The 15,650-nt window shown below is 51.9% G+C and overlaps 2 protein-coding genes across 2 annotated transcripts in view; one reads left to right on the top strand and one right to left on the bottom strand.

The window, feature by feature from the left end:
- Positions 1-15,187, bottom strand: part of VAMP1 (vesicle associated membrane protein 1) — a 79,449-nt gene extending 64,262 nt beyond the window's left edge. Inside the window, exons 1-3 of the mRNA XM_028121238.2 lie at positions 14,825-15,187; positions 11,987-12,113; positions 11,620-11,778 (exon numbers count right to left, since the gene is read on the bottom strand). Coding sequence (XP_027977039.1) covers positions 11,620-11,778; positions 11,987-12,113; positions 14,825-14,826 — 288 coding nt within the window. The 5' untranslated portion in view covers positions 14,827-15,187. The remainder of the gene's footprint in view (positions 1-11,619; positions 11,779-11,986; positions 12,114-14,824) is intronic.
- Positions 168-7,465, top strand: TAPBPL (TAP binding protein like). Its single transcript, XM_028121234.2, has 7 exons — positions 168-472; positions 1,276-1,494; positions 1,640-1,897; positions 4,038-4,376; positions 4,986-5,288; positions 6,702-6,785; positions 6,981-7,465. The coding sequence occupies exons 1-7, from the start codon at positions 406-408 to the stop codon at positions 7,022-7,024; spliced, it is 1,314 nt and encodes a 437-aa protein (XP_027977035.1). The 5' UTR covers positions 168-405; the 3' UTR covers positions 7,025-7,465.
- Positions 15,188-15,650: the final 463 nt, after the last annotated feature.

The following is a 15,650-nucleotide window of genomic DNA, read 5'->3' on the forward strand; positions in this document are numbered from 1 at the left end:
TGCGGCACCCACAGAAACTGAAGAAAGGTCCCCAGTAGCCCTTCGGTCTCGCCCTTCCCCCTCCCCCTTATTTCAGTTCCACTTTTTCTTGGGTGGGGAGCAAAAGGGTGCCTGCAGTCAAGTCAGGTCTTGAGATAACCAGAGGATTTGGCGGGGGAGAAAAAGGAGAACAATGAACACGACTCCGGCAGGAGCACCCGGTGGCTTCGCTCCCAGGCAAGGCAGCCGCGGTGACACTCAAAGTGAAAGCGAAAGAGAAGGAGGCCAAGGACTGGCGAGAAAGCAACAGGCCGGCGAGGGTGGTTTGGAGAGGCCCCCTCTTCCCCAGCCGGGCCGTGCCCGCGGGAGGCCGTGCAGAAAGGCGGTGGGGGACGCGGGGGGACGAGGGGCGGGCGCGCCACCCCCATGGGCACGGGGATGGGACGGTGCCTGCTGCTCTGCCTGGCTCTGTCCCGGGTGGCGGCTGACCCAGGTGAGTGGGGAGCACTGGCTGGGGTGGGGGGGGGGGTGTCGGGCCCAGGGCGCACCAGGTAACCACCCCCCGTGAGATTCCCGAAGGGGAAAGGGTTGGGGGGAGGGGCAGGGATGGCTTCCTATCGCCTCCTAAGCCCAACAGGAACCAACAGGAGCAAGGCTGGCAGAGTAGGAGACCAATGGTGCTGGGGAGAGGGTAGAAGCCTGTGGGAAAGGCCAAATGATGAGAAGAGGGGCCTCCTGGGTGGATGTGGTGGGGGCCTAGCCAAGAGGGCACTGCCTGGGAGCAGACGGTGAAGAGGAAGGCTTCCCGGGGCTAGTAAATCCCCGCGGGAGGTGAGCCCTGGAGGTGGGGGAGGGGAAGGCCACCTGCAATGGCAGAAAGTGGAGCCCACCTAGTGGCCTGGCTGGGAAATTGAAAAGATGGTTGCCAAGGCCCCTAGCCACACAAGTGTCCTGTCTCCTCTCCCAGTGGCAATTTTGCTCATTTATTTGCTTTTGCTCAGAATTTCTTTGACTGAAGAGGTAGTTTTTTTGCAACAGTTGTAGTAAGAATAAAAACAAAGTCTTCTGAGCGAGGCAAATCGAGCATTTTAAATAATTCATACCAAGCATGTACCTGGAGTAGCAGGGGCTTCCCAGAAGGCTGATTTGGGGGTGACGAGAGAGACACAGAGACAGCTAGGACCCTGGAAGATTTTGACCCCTTCCCTGATGACTCCACAGTTGGGGTGGGTGACCCTCGAGCACAGAAGCAACTCTCTGGAAAGAGGGTGCTCACCGCCATCTTTTAACCTGCAGCTGAAAGGCAGTGGCGGGCAGTGGATGTGGTCCTAAACTGCTTCCTGGTGGAGGAAGGTAGGCAGCATGGAGGTTTTGCCAGCAGTAGGAACACGGTGAAGGCCTTGCTCGTGCTGAGGCAGGTACCAGTGCTGGATGACAGCTCCCTGGAAGGCTTCACCAATTTCCAAGGGGGCACACTGGCCAAAGACAACCCACCTGTTACCTTCGAGGCCTCGGGTAAGAACCCTCCACTCTATGTCACAATCTTTCTGGGCTCCCTCGGCTGAGACAGCCCAGTTCCCGAGTACACCCACCATGCCGGCTTCCCATGGGCCAGGTGTCCTCAAACCAACTAGACTTCTGTGCTGCCCTTCTCCCCCAGTGAACCTGGTACAGATTCCCCAGGCCGAGGCCTTGCTCCATGCTGACTGCAACGGGAAGGAGGTGACCTGTGAGATCTCCCACTATTTTCTCCAGGCCACTGAGAAGGCAGCTTGGTTCATCACCAATGTGCAGGTATCCGGAGGGGGACCTAGTGTCTCCATGGTGATGAAGACTCCCAGGGATGCTGAAAATGGGGCTGTCTTGCACCCCACACTGAACCTGCCCTTGAACCCCCATGGGATGGTACAGACTGCAGGTGAGAAAATTAAAAGTAGCAGAAAGAAAGTTTGGGTTGTTTTTTTTTTTTCCCAAGTGGTCAGCTATAGAGGGGGAATAGAAGGAGAACGAAGGGAACAAGCCCACCTCTATCCACATCAGTCATCTCAAGGTGTCCCTAGCCTCGGTCCTTTCTCCTAAAGACCCAAATAATTGGATTGGGATAATTTTCACCTCTGGGATAATTTTCACCTCACTCATCTAAGGAAATGACATGTGATGCTCTATTCACATATGCTGTCCCTAGCAGTCTTATTCAGCCAAGTACCAGTTGTAGCCCAGTGAAAGCCAGCCTGGTCTGGCGCTTCAAGATGATTAGAGCAACTACAGTGATGCAAATTCGTTCATTAGCTCTTATTAGTAAAACCTGGTCCTTGCCCTCTCCCACCCAGCACATCCCACCCAGTGGGTACAGGAAATTGAGAACATGATGATAGGTTTCTCCAGAATTCATCAAATCCAGTATTTTGCCTCCAGAAAGAGACAACCAAGTCCAGAGATTAAGGGGCTACCCTCCTATCCATAGAAAGCCCCAGAACACTCGAAGCTTTCTGTGGTGCAACCTAAATTTATCCTGCCACATTAGAAAAGAGGGGTTCTCATATCTGTCCAGTGGCACAGCTAAGTACCCCCCCTTTTATCTTGGGCTATTTCAAACCTACAAGAAAAGGTGAAAGAATAATGGGCAAAAAATTGGGTACTGAATACCCAATTATTAATATTTTGCCACATTCTCTCTCTTGATAAATGGAAGAATAGATTGCCTCCCCCCTGAACTAACTGAAAGTAAATTGCAGATATCTCAACACTTCACCCCAAAAGTTTCCATGCAGAGCATGTATTCATTTAGAACACAAAATTGATAACCAAAGACAAGGATATTCTCCTTCATAATCACAAAACCATCACCCCAGCAGCAAACCAAGGTGGGGAGCGGTTTACAGTGGTGCAGGCAATAAGGGGGTACACTGTGTTAAGAACTCAACAACATATTCTCACCATCACACCATCACCATATCGGCAATCTTGAACACTATTGGTGATAAAATACTCCTCTCTGCCAGGGCACTCTTCCCATTGCCCCCACCACTGCTTGCTACGCCACTGAGCATCAGACTTAAGAAATATTTTAATTGATATAGTAGTACTGTCAATATAGAGTCCAAATTCAAACTTCTCCAGTTGTCCCAAGAATGTTCTTTATAGCTTTCTGGTTTGTTTTGGGGATTTTTTTTTTTTTTTTTAAGGCCAGGATTCAAACAAGGATCATGCATTGCATTTAGTTGTCCTGTGCCTTTAGCTTCCTTTTTTTTTTTTTAAGATCTTATTTATTCACCTGACAGAGAGAGAGAGAGAGAGAGAGCACTAGCAGGGAGAGCAGGAGAGGGAGAAGCAGACTCCCTGATCAGCAGGGAGCCCAACATGGAGCCTGATCCCAGGACCCCGAGTTCATGACCTGAGCCAAAGGCAGGCACTCGACCAACCAAGCCACCCAGGTGTCCCAAGCTTTTAGCTTCCTTAAGTCCAGAACATTCTTTTCCTCGCACTGACATTTGGGAGAGTCCAGGCCCACTGTCTCAAAGAGTATCCCACCATTTGGATGTGTCTGATTGTTCCTCATTAGATTCAGGTTCAGCACGTTTGGCACAAATACTACCACTGTGTGCTTTTTAAAACTCTTACTCCTATGTAGTCTCACAGCAGCCTTTCCTTAAACAGATGACCCTGGCAACCCTTAGTGACTTGCCCAAGGTCACAGAGCTAGTAAGTGGAAGAAGCAGGGTTCCAGAGCTTTTTCTGCTATTCCAGTGGTCTGACCTGAAGGTCAACATTAACCCATAATTTTGCATGTGTACTTTTCTGGTGAGAAGTCCGTAGCTTTTGTCAGACTGTCCAGGGGTAAGTGACTCAAAAACAGTTAGGATTACCATGTGTGCCAGGTTGCCTTTCCAGAGCACCATTTCTTTGTGGTTCCATCTAGTGGGAGATGAGCTCAACTAGCCTCATTGTCCAGAGGAGGAGGCAGGGGCAGGTGGACGCCCACCACATGCCCACAGCTAGAGATCAGGTGGACTCAAGGAGGAAGTAGCCCACAATCACCCTTCTTTTTCTCACTACAGTGGAGCTCCAAGTGACCACACAGACCCCGTCCCTGAACTTTCTGCTGGGGTCCTCAGCCTCCCTGCACTGCGGCTTCTCCATGGCACCGGGCTTGGAGCTGACCGGTGTGGAGTGGCGGCTGCGTCATAAGGGCAACGGCGAGCTGGTATACCGCTGGACCAGGGCGCAGCGGCAGGCCAAGCGGGAGGGCGCCACCCTGGAGCCTGAGCAGCTACTCCTGGCCGGGGATGCCTCCCTCACCCTGCCTAGCCTCACTCTGAAGGATGAGGGGACCTACATTTGCCAGATTACCACCTCTCTGTACCAAGCTCAACAAATCATCCAGTTCCACGTCCAAGGTTAGGCCATACTCAGTTCTCCAGGGAGAGGGGAAGGGATATGCCTATGCGAACATTTTGCGGGACAGAATCCAACACAGGGGCAATTTCTCGGGAGGCAGACTGCATTGCCACAAACTAACTGCCATCTACATCCTAGGGGCACAGACTGCCCCCTGTCAGACTCTAGGATAATTCCACCAGGCAGTGTCCCAGCCCCAGGTCCTGCTGCCCTGTCCCAGCTGGCTGTCTCCCAAGTACCCCACTCCTCTGGACCACATCCTGAGGAGGGGCAGCAGCAAACCAAGGGGGGGCCGTGGGAGCCGTCCGACTGGCAGGAGTATTTCATCACTGATGTCCCTGAAAATCAGTGGCCTATCATGATGATAAGAAGCCAACCTTTACTTGGTTTTACTATCGCTTTTCAACTACCTGTGGAAGATGTGCCCCCTTCTGGCCTGCATCCAGGGTGGACCCCTTACACCCACCTTGGGCACTCCACTGAGGGGTTAATTGACTTCAGCTCCCACAACCTACTCTCACTGCCAGCAGGAAGAGAAAGAAGGCTTTGGGCAACTCTGCTGTCAGGTTGGAGCCCTCTGGAATCTTATTCCTCATTCTTTCTTCCAGCTACCCCCAAAGTACAACTGAGCTTGGAGAACAAAACTCCGCCAGCCACCCTCATCTGCAGCATCGCTGGCTATTATCCTCTGGACATAGCCGTGACATGGACCCAAGAGGAACCAGGCGGAGCCCCGGTCCCAGTCTCTGGTGCCTCCTTCTCCAGCCTCCGGCAAAGCACAGCAGGCACCTACAGCATTTCCTCCTTCCTGAGGGTAGAACCTGGCCCTGCGGGCACCACTTACACCTGCCAGGTCACCCACAGCTCCCTGGAGCAGCCCCTCAGGGCCAGCGCCCAGGTCTCCCCACCAGGTACTAGGAGCGCCCTCCTTTCCCCACCTCCCGACTTGGGCTCAAGGCTCTCCTGCCCCCAGCTCGTCTCTGGCCTTGTTCTGCTTCCCACAGCACTTCGTTGAGCCTCCGCTTCTTGGTTCCCAAGGCGGCAGTCTCCATAGCTGCCCCCACATCCCAAGATTCCGCTATACCCCAGGTTCCAGGGCACCAGGCAATGTACTGAGAGCTGGAGATCAAGGGTGAATTGTTCCTGCCCTCAAGCAGCTTAGTCAGCTTGGAGGGACGGACTAGGCAGTCAGGGAGGACGGCCTGGAGGAGACAAACCAGCCAAGCGAGCTAGCTCAGCAGGGAGGGGAACAACCAAGATGGAAAGAATGGCACATGGTGAAGGCCAAATTCTAAGTCTCAGGAGAATTTGGGGAACTGCAGAGCTAGAGCCGGGGGTGTGTGGGAAAAGGGAGAAGTGGCCCTGAAGCTTGAAAGTAATTACATTTATTGAGCATTTACATGAAGCAAGCACTGTACTAAGCACTTAGCTGTATGATCACATGTATTATCATGACTCCCATTTTATTGATGAGCAAACTAGCACTTATGAATGTTAGGTAATTTGCCCAAGGTCACCCACCTAGTAAATGGTCAAATATGAAAAATGGGCAGCCTGACTGCCCAACAGCCTTAAACCCTCTATTGCTATTAGTGGGCAGATCACAATGGGCCTTCAAGCTGGAATGTCATCCTAAAGTCACAGAGTGTCATCGAACGGTTTTATTTTATTTTTTTTAAAGATTTTATTTATTTATTTGACAGAGAAAGATAGCGAGAGAGGGAACACAAGCAGGGGGAGTGGGAGAGGGAGAAGCAGGCTTCCCGCTGAGCAGGGAGCCCGATGCGGGGCTTGATCCCACTGGGACCATGACCTGAGCCGAAGGCAGATGCTTAACAACTGAGCCACCCAGGCGCCCCATCATCGAACGGTTTTTAAACAAGAAATGCAAATGTCCAGGAGCATTGGGCATTCTTTGGTGGCTCGCCAGACTGCAAGCTTCCCCAGAACTGGGTTTTTTTTTCTCAACTTACATCATTCCCCAGCTAGTCGCAAAATTTCAGTTCACCTGTGAACTCATCTAACCTAAATCTCTCTGAATGTCCCAAGGTGGGAAGGGGTAGGAAATTCCGTGTGGAGGAGCAAACGGATATCCAACAACCTTCAACAAGTACGAATACTACAGTGTGCCCAGTTCCTGGGTGAAAGCAGAACGCTTGACATAAGCTCCTTAACCGGGGATGGGGACGCATTCGTGCACACGCGCTCTCTCTCTCTCTCTTCCTCTCTCTCTCCCCCCGCTTTTTCCCTCTTGCTGGGGTAGGTGTGGGCTTGGAAATTATTCCAACCTACTGATTCCTGCCCATGCTGCTCTCAACCTACAGAGCAGAAAACAGCCTTTGGAGTCCTTTTTGCCAGCAGCCTCTTCCTTCTTGCCCTGTTGTTCCTGGGGTTTCAGAGACGGCAAGGTAAGCACCTGCTTGCCCTCAGCCCTGCCCCTGCCCCTCCTTACTTGTAGAATCAGCCGGATCTAGCCACCTCCCCACCCAGACCCGGGATGAAGCCCAAGTGTCCTGAGTTCCAGCCAGTCTCCATACCACAGCCCCCTGCTTTTGGGGTTACCTCAACTGAAACCAACCTCCTTCCCTCTTGTTTTCTCCCAGCTACCTCACCAAGATCTGCCAAGACTCTGAGGCCCTCTGGGTAACCGCTCTCCTGCCTCTGAGAAAAGGAAAAAGTAGTCACATTCTCCCAGAAGGACTCCAGCCAAGTCTCAGAGCTCAAAAAGGCCCCAAGAAAGGCATGAAGGCACAGATCCTGGGGACTCTGGCTCTGTGTGGATCTCTGCCTTCCTGCATTGTGTCCCTGGGCTGAACACCAAGGGAGAAAACATGAAGAGGTGAGAGGGTGGTAGGAAAGCAGAGTGTCTAGGTGAAGGTTAAAAATGAGCCTGTAGTAGGAAAAGAAAATGGGAAGGTATTAAGAAAGGACTAAGTGGGCAAGTCATGTTCTCATGGTTTGTGAGATCGAGCCCCATAGTGGGCTCTACCCTCAGTGGGGGGTCTGCTTGAAGATTCTCTCCCTCTGCCTCTCCCCCAACTTGTGCTCTCGTTCTCTCTCTAAAATAAATAAATCTTTTTTAAAAAAAGGAGCAAGTGGGGGGCAGTGGGACAAAGGGGTGGGGGTTGGGCCGTAGGAAGCATGTGAACTCTGTCCAAATAAAAGCCCCTTGTGTCCTCAGAAACAAAGCTTTTCCACTTTCCTGTCTTTCCCCACACTGGACCCATCTGAGCCGTGTCCCCAAGCCAGCTGCACCAACTTGCAGGGTGTTCAGGGTGTGAAACGAAGGCCCTCAGAGGCAGCCCTGGGGCACCATGTCAGTTGCCCTGTGTAACCGTGAGCTGCAATTAAGGTAATTTTGGACAGCTACTGGGTGTTTCAGGATACCTACAAGCACCTCACTCCCTCAGCTGCAGGCAAGAGATTTCTCCTTTCATCCATTTCTAAAATGTGTCTGGTCAGGACAGTGGAACCCAGCAGAAGAAAACTGGCCGTGAGGCTGCTGGGGAACAGGGTGTGTTCGCAGAGGCCTCATCTGGGCGCCCCCTCGGACAGGCCAGGCAGCCTGACAACCTAGGAAGGGGGTAGAGGGGAGGCGTCTGAGAAGACCTGCAGTAGTTTCTGATGTGATGTCTGAGATGCCCACCCAACTTCCTGTCATCACTTTCTCTCACTAGCACCAGGTACGAACGCAGAGTGTAGAGACCACTTCCTCTGCCAACACACGGATCTTTAATCTTGAGAATGCCACCCGGCACACACAGCCAGCCTTCCGGCCTCACACAACATCACACTGTGGAAGGAAAACAACCCCTCCCCCACCCACCCCTCCTCAGTTACTCCAACCCAAACAACAACCAAGGCAGTTTAGTGGTAGGAATTTATATTTTTTTTTGCCTTTGTTCAGGATACATGAAGTTGATAAATATGCCACATGCCTTTGGTGGAAGTACAACGGTTATTATTCTATACAAGTACGAGGTTGGGGGTAGGAAAAAAGACAGAGGTGATGACAGACACACAGTGGAAACCCCACATCGCCTCATGGCAAACCAAGGAAGAAGGGGATGTGGGAAGCTCGGCTTCATTTGACTGCAAAGTCCCAGGGTTTGGTTGCATATTTGCTCATGCACATGGGTGGTGGGAGGGAAGAGGGACAGCAAAGACACAGAAGAGGGTACAGGGTGGGGCGAGAAAGAAAGTAGAAGGCCAAACATCCCCAAAAGAACAAAGCCAACTATATCTGGTGAGCCTCAGAGGGACAGAAACCCAGGAAAGAATTCCTGTGACAGGGCTGGGTGGGCCAAGAGTGCGAATTTGCTCCAGGCTCGGGACACATCGAGGACAGTGGTGGTTCTTCTCCAGCGGTGACCCCCTGCATTAGGCAAGGAGGAGCCCAAAGGAGAGTGGAGACCTTCGAGGGGGGCCGTTGGGAGGGTACACTGACTGCTTTCTTCCAGCTCTTCAGTCCTGCCCTGGGGCAGGACGAAGGGAATGTGGGAAAAGGGCAAAGGGAGAGGAAGGATGGTTTTCCGCAATGAAATGCTGCTGCATGGAAAGCGAGCATCCAGACCCGGCCCGGCCTGGCCTCAGCCTCTTCCTGCTTGTGGGCCAGAGGATGGGAGGAATAAGGGGTCATGGGTGTTCCTCCTAGCTGCTCCCAGCCTCCCTCCTCCCCTCACACCTGGGTCTGTCCCACTTCACACCCTATCCTAAAGCCCAGCCATGGCCTCCCATCCTCAGGTTCCATTGTCTGCCCTCACAAACCATGCAGAGAGGAAAGGAAAGGAGGCAAAGTGGAATTCATAAGGGTACCGGTGCTTTAGAAGGGGAACACAGTGCAGGAAGAACAGACAGGTGGCTCTAGATAAGAGGTCCCATGACAGCACAGCAGTGCACATGCGCACCTGTCCACAGACGGTCCCGCCTCCCACCCAAGACCGGGTTGGCGGGTATACTGGACTTCTCGGAATACTCAGAATCGGCCAGCCTCAGGAAGGACCTCCTGCTTCATCCCTGTCTTTGCTAAGTACATGGGAACGGTGTAGAGGAAAGGAGTCCCCGAGAGCCCAAGGATCCTCATTTCTAACACCTCACACGTTATCAATGGGCAGGGAGGAGCAGAACCCTCCCTAACAAACAGGCAACAAGTGGCTTCCTCTGAGCTTGTTATTCTCAAATCAGGCCCTCGATTCATTGTCTCTCTATAATTAACACTCATTCTCTCTTTATCTGTGCCAACAATTAAAACTAACTCAGAGTCCCCAGCTTTGGCTATATGAAATTATTTGGTGCTCTCATGAACAATACAGAATGCTGCAGAAAATGTGGACGAGAGACAGCCCCTTGTAGTTATGAGCTTAGGGGGCTGCTTCTAAGATGGGAATGAAGCCGGTCCTTTTGCAATTAACGTGTGTTCTGTAGGTCTCCAGAAAACAAAGCAAAAGGCCATAAGATCCCTGATGACACCGAAAATCTCAGACTAATAGATCAGAAATAACCGCAAAAACAGATTTGACTTTCTGAAAGGGTACTACCGCAGAACCAAGGTGGACTTTGGGCCCACCCCAGGCTCTTCTGAGGCCTGGCCTAGGAGAACAGCCCCAAGTGACCAGAGCAGTCCTGAGTGAGCTGCCATTCTCCCCGCTGTTCCCAGCCCCCTCCAGCGGCCTGGCCTTTCCTGGTGACACCATGGGCACCATACCCTTCTCCTCCCCCAATCTTGGCACCTTCTTGGGCATGTCACCGTGGCTACACGCCTTCCTCTTCTTTTGGCCTCCAACTCTTTTTGGCTTTGGGGGATAGCTGAGAGTAATAAGAGGGGGGTAGTGAGGTGCCAGCTATGGCTCTTCAGGGAGTTACTTCGAGACTGTGCCACGAGCAGCATTTCTAGTGTTGAGGGACCCAGTGCAAATGAAAGCAACAGAAATGGAGGAATGGGCAATGGAGAAGCCAGGACAGGGTGGGGGAAGGTAGACAGGGATGTTCGTTGAGAGAGCAAACAGAGGGAGAGGGATGTCTCGATGGCAATGGAGAACAGGGAAGGGGTGGCACATTCTCAAGTAAAAAAGTAGACTGGACACAGGAATCAGGAAGTCCCAGTTGGAAAAGAGAAAGAGACAGGAGAAAACAAGAGGGCAAATTACATCAAGTTACTGGACATTCAGGCCTTTCAGTTGCGGGTGTCCCATCCCTGTGGTCTCCCTCTGACCCAAGCCAGTGACAAACAGCACAGCCCCACTTCCTCAGAACAGGAGGGACCATCTTCCCATGGGATCTTGCAGAGGGAAGGCTTGTCCATCAAGGAAGTCCCTTGTCTTTGCCCTTCCTCCCTCCCGAACCAGGTGATGATCCCACAGTAGCGATCTCCATACCTCAGTCAGAGCAGCCCCACTCCCCAGGCAGGCAGGGCTGGGAGAAGACTCCAGGACCTTCCCACCTCGTCACCCCACCAGCAACCTCAGCGATACTTACTTACAATAACTACCACGATGATGGCACAGATAGCTCCCAGCATGATCATCATCTGAGGAAACATTGACCAAGAAATGGGTCCTTGGATTTGGGGAAGAGGAAAGAGATGTTCCCACTAGAGATGTGGGAAAAGAACTTCCTCCGTCCTTGGGACAGTGGAAGAAACCACACATCACCCAGGAGATAGGCAGGCCTCTCGGGGAGGGCAAACCCTCCTGTCTCATGTTCCCCATGAGACAACCACCCCTGCACCACCACTGAGGCTTCCCAGAAACATCAGAGCATCTGCAGCTTGCTCCATTTCGCTTGGCTCCTATTGCCTGAAGGCTTTGAAAGGAATGCCAGTGGAGGTGCAGACTTGGGATCTTTAGTCAGTTGGTTCATTTTTCATTATGAAGTATTCCGCTAATTCCTAAAAGCTGCAGGTATTTAAATATATACCTACCCTAGCCATCGTGTGGATGTTGGCTGTGTGTGGGGAAGAGCCAGGCGAGATTTTCCCAGGGGTCTTTGGGGAAAAGCAGCCTGAGCGCTTCTGAGCTCCTCGGGTAGGGCTGGCACCCAGTGAGTGGTTCTGAGTACTCTGGCCTACCCTGGTGGCCAATTCTGGGTAATGCATCTCAAGGAGGCCTTCAGATTTCCTCCCCAGAGTTCGGCAGGGCAGAGATCCTGCACCACCAGAGGTGAGGAAGGTAGAACCTGAGGGTTTTCTTGCCTTCTATGAGTTAAGGCCCAGGAAGAGAAGGCAGAGAGGACAAGACAACTCACCTTGCAGTTTTTCCACCAATACTTCCTCTTTAGCTTGGCAGCGCTGCTCTCAAATTGTGATGCTCCCACCTGCAAGGCATCAGCTCGGTCATCCAGCTGTGACAGTATCTCATCCCTCTTCAGGACCTTGTCCACATTCACACGCATGATGTCCACCACCTGGGAGGGGGGTGCAGAAACAAAGCTAGTAAGCTTCCCTGCTAGAGACAGAGGTAAAAACAATGGAATCTCAAGTCTGGCCCTGTGTAACTCAGGGATGCCTTGCTTCCCAGAGCTTTTAGCTACCCCTCTATTAAAAAAAAAAAAAAAAAAAGTTTCTAAACTTGTATCATCTGGAAACTCTCAAAAGAAAGAGTTCTCCACTTACTTCCTCCACTTGTGCCTGGGTTTGTTGTAGTCGTCTGTTACTGGTCATATTAGGAGGAGGGCCTGGGGGACCCCCTCCTGGGGCAGTCCCTTCTGCCCCTTCAGTGGGTGGCTGAGCTGGAGCAGACCTGTGGAGGGAAGCGGACCAAGTACACAAAGTAACTAAGACAAGAAAGGAATCACGTTCATTCTTGCCGCCTATCACGAACACAATGGTGATTAGGCTACCTGCAACTAGAAGGGATTCTAACTTCTTGGTGACACCAAGAAGCATAGAGGAAGAAGCAAGAGATGAAAGATCCTGTAACAACATTTAGGTGGGGTTCAAGGACATCCAGGGCGGCATCCAGAGATCCTGTTTGGGGCTATCCTTTCACCCAAATTCAAACATCCTCTACAGGGACACGGCTACAGGGACAAGTGTGCCAGCCTTGGACTAAACAGCACTTCCCTGACAGAAAAAAAAGCCTTTCACATAAAGCCAAACTAGAAAATTCCTCTCCAGGTTTAGAAGTTCGTACAAAAGACTAACACCTACGGACTGAACAGCTCTTTTACGCAGTCTAAAGAAGACAAGCAAGTTGACGGACCTTGCTTAAGGGAACCCGTCATTAGTTGTTTCACACATGACTAGTATATCGGGGCTGCTGTAAGGACAACTTGGAGAATCACCAAAGGCAAGGCTTCTGTTGGTAGAGTTGAGTCTGGACTGTTCGCTTGCTTTGTTTTTGGCAGAGAAGATGGGTGTTTCACTTAGATAGACCTGGGGTGCCAGGCAATTGTGTTAGTTATGAAATTGTTCCAAGAGCATAGACAGAAAGCAAGAATATGAGTAATGGTCCTCGATGTACATGCATCATAGACATTGTGTCCCTTCCTTTTCTAGATTTGGCATCAAGTCTCAGGAGGCTCCCCTAGTGCTTTATGTCTCAAAGGGAAATCATGGTTCACACTACTACACACACAGATTGTTCTTTCTTTCCCTTAGCCTTAGAAGGGATGAATCTAGTGTGGGTCTTCAAGATAAACTCCTTTCCATGTCCCAACACACAGAGACTAAATTCACCTGCTAAAGAATTCCCAGAAATCTAACCTAAGGCATGAGATTTTTCTCTCCCAAGAAAAAACCCACCAGCAGAGGGAGATCTCTCAAACTTGATGGAGAATAGAAGTTATAGTAAGAACACCTCACAAAGGGGCACAGTCTCACAAAACATACCTCACAGGAGCAGTACAAGAGTAAATGCATTAGGAATCAAACCATCACAAGTCACCAAAAAGGAAATGCCTTGACTACTCACAATAGAACTAATACCCAGAAAATTCTTCCTCCCTAAGTGAATTTCTTTTGGTCTAAAAAGGTAAGAGAATAACTCTTCAGAGAGACTTTACTAGCAGATGACACCCAACTCAACCCCATTAAAAGAAATCGCTTTCTCATCTCCCTCTAAAGCACAAAAGAAGCAAAAGAAAGAAAGATACTAAGCCATGGAAGCCACAAGACTCTTATGTTACTACTGAGCTAAGCAATCTAGTTCTCTGAAGTTGGAAAATTCAGTGAGTAGCTAGCAGCCAGTATTTGGTGTTGGAAGCAGTCCAGGATGGTGGCATCAATGACAAGATTAAGGTCAGAGACCTCGTGATGCCTTGCTAGTCACCATGCTTTCTCCATTTCCTTCAGTTCATCCCACATGTGTGCTGTTGGGAACCAGTCCATTCACCTCCTCCCCAAACTGTGGGCGGGGGGGGGCGGGGTGCGCGAATGGAACCTTAGGGCTTGGCCAAAATGCTTAGAATATCACATACAGTTAAAACTGTAGAAATCAAATAGAGAAAAAGCGAAATTGTTATTAAGCGTCTGAAGGGACCATTTCACTTACTATTTGTTGGGAGTTGGGAACACTCAGCAATAAAACATCCAGGGGTAATCATAAACCATATGTCACATAAATAAATCTTTTCCCTTTTTTGTCACTAAGAGAAGCAACATAAATATATCTAGGACAAGCCAGGACTCCAGACAGTAATAAGAAAAAAAATCTCTATTAAATATACGGTGGTCTCGCCACAGTTCTCCCTCAGGATCTTGGGATGAGGGTTGTGTTAAAGGGGGTCAGAGACTAAATTGAATTGTTGCGGTAAGGCAAGGATCTTCAGTTCTATTTCTCTTCCAAATACTTGGCTAAGACCGGACGACAGGAAAACAGCTTCTATACAGGTGGCCTTGAGATGAATGGCTGCTTGGAATCACATGCCACTGCCCCCTGAGTCTTTCTGAGCTGCTCACCTGGCGCCAAAGAACTGTCAGGTAAGTTTCTGGTTCTTTGTTCACCGCCAAGAGGGGGTGGGCGAGTAGGGTAACACCGCACAGTTGGGGCAAGGGGCATACATAAATCCGGAGATTGCAGGGCAATTCAAGTTACTAACTGGCAAGTGCACCCCTTACTGTTTCCAGAGGCCCTAAGTACAGATTCGATCAGACAACAAGAAAGAGTCTCGAACCCCCTCCCCGATGTCTCTCCATGCCCCACCTTCGCCCTGTCCCGGGCTTCACTATTACCGAGACCTGAACGCGGCGCCCAGCAGGCGAGAGGAGAGAGTGCCATGAAGGTGGGCCCCGGCGCCCCTACCCCGCCCGTGGGGTGCTGGCGTGGCTGCTGCAGGAATGGGGTGCTGCCCTCCCTCCCCAGGGGCGGCCAGGTCTGGGGGCGGCGCGCGGTGGTGGTTCCCCGCGTCGCCGCAGCTGCTGCAATGCGCCATTTTCCGTCCCGCAGAGTCCGGCGCTGGGAGTGGGAGTTGGCAAGGAGGTGTCGAGCCCCCCACACCAGAGTCAACTCACATTTCTGTGACGGTTGAGGGATCCGTCTTGTTTCCTGAGGCTGCGGCCAGATACCTGGCCGGGGAAACGCTGCGGCTGAAGTCTACGAAGCCGCCAAGCTCCGCCTCCGCCTGACCACTCGGAGCTCTAGCTGCGGTGGAACTTACCGCAGCTGCCGCGCGGGACCCACACTTTATTAGCGTCGGCCACGCCTCCCAGTAACGTTGACAATCCTCCGGCCCAATAGACGCCCAGGACAGGCGCCCGTCCCGAAGGAGAGCCCGACTAAGGCCGAGCCCGCCCCGCCCCTGCAAGTTGGCCAATCCCAGCTCTCCTCTCCCAGCCCGTCTCCGCGAAGGAGGGGTTGCCGGGGGGATCGTTCCCTGACCACTACAACTATAGTTTGCTTACCAGTCTAACTGAGCGACAGGGCTGAGTGGAAATATGCGCCAGCTCCCCGGAAGGGCGGGGTCAACAGTTTGATTTAGGCTCTTTGGGTACCTGCCAGCCAATCGCTGAGCAGTTCCTGAAGTCCGGGCCCGCCCACGGCTCCCGGCGCCCGCAGCTCCAGCCAGTCACAGTCGCTGGCGGGCCTCAGTTTGCTGTCGCCCAGACCCCAGAGCGCTAGGGAACGAGGCAGTCCCGCCGTCTACTCACAGCGGGGCGCGCAGACCCTACCTTCCCACCCCTCACAAACAACTCTGAGGTGCGGAATCCATCGCGGCAGAGCCGTGGGCCCGTGTCACCCAGTACCGGGCGCGGGGTTCGGCCCCTCCAGAGCAATTACGAAGGCTTCATTCATCTTTTCCATTCAACATAGCCAGCAAGCTCCTCAAGCAATGTATCC

This window comes from Eumetopias jubatus, unplaced genomic scaffold (genome assembly GCF_037043125.1).
Source record: "Eumetopias jubatus isolate StellerSeaLion01/CBP00866 unplaced genomic scaffold, mEumJub1_p1.0 scaffold_8, whole genome shotgun sequence".
Classification (NCBI taxonomy): domain Eukaryota; kingdom Metazoa; phylum Chordata; class Mammalia; order Carnivora; family Otariidae; genus Eumetopias; species Eumetopias jubatus.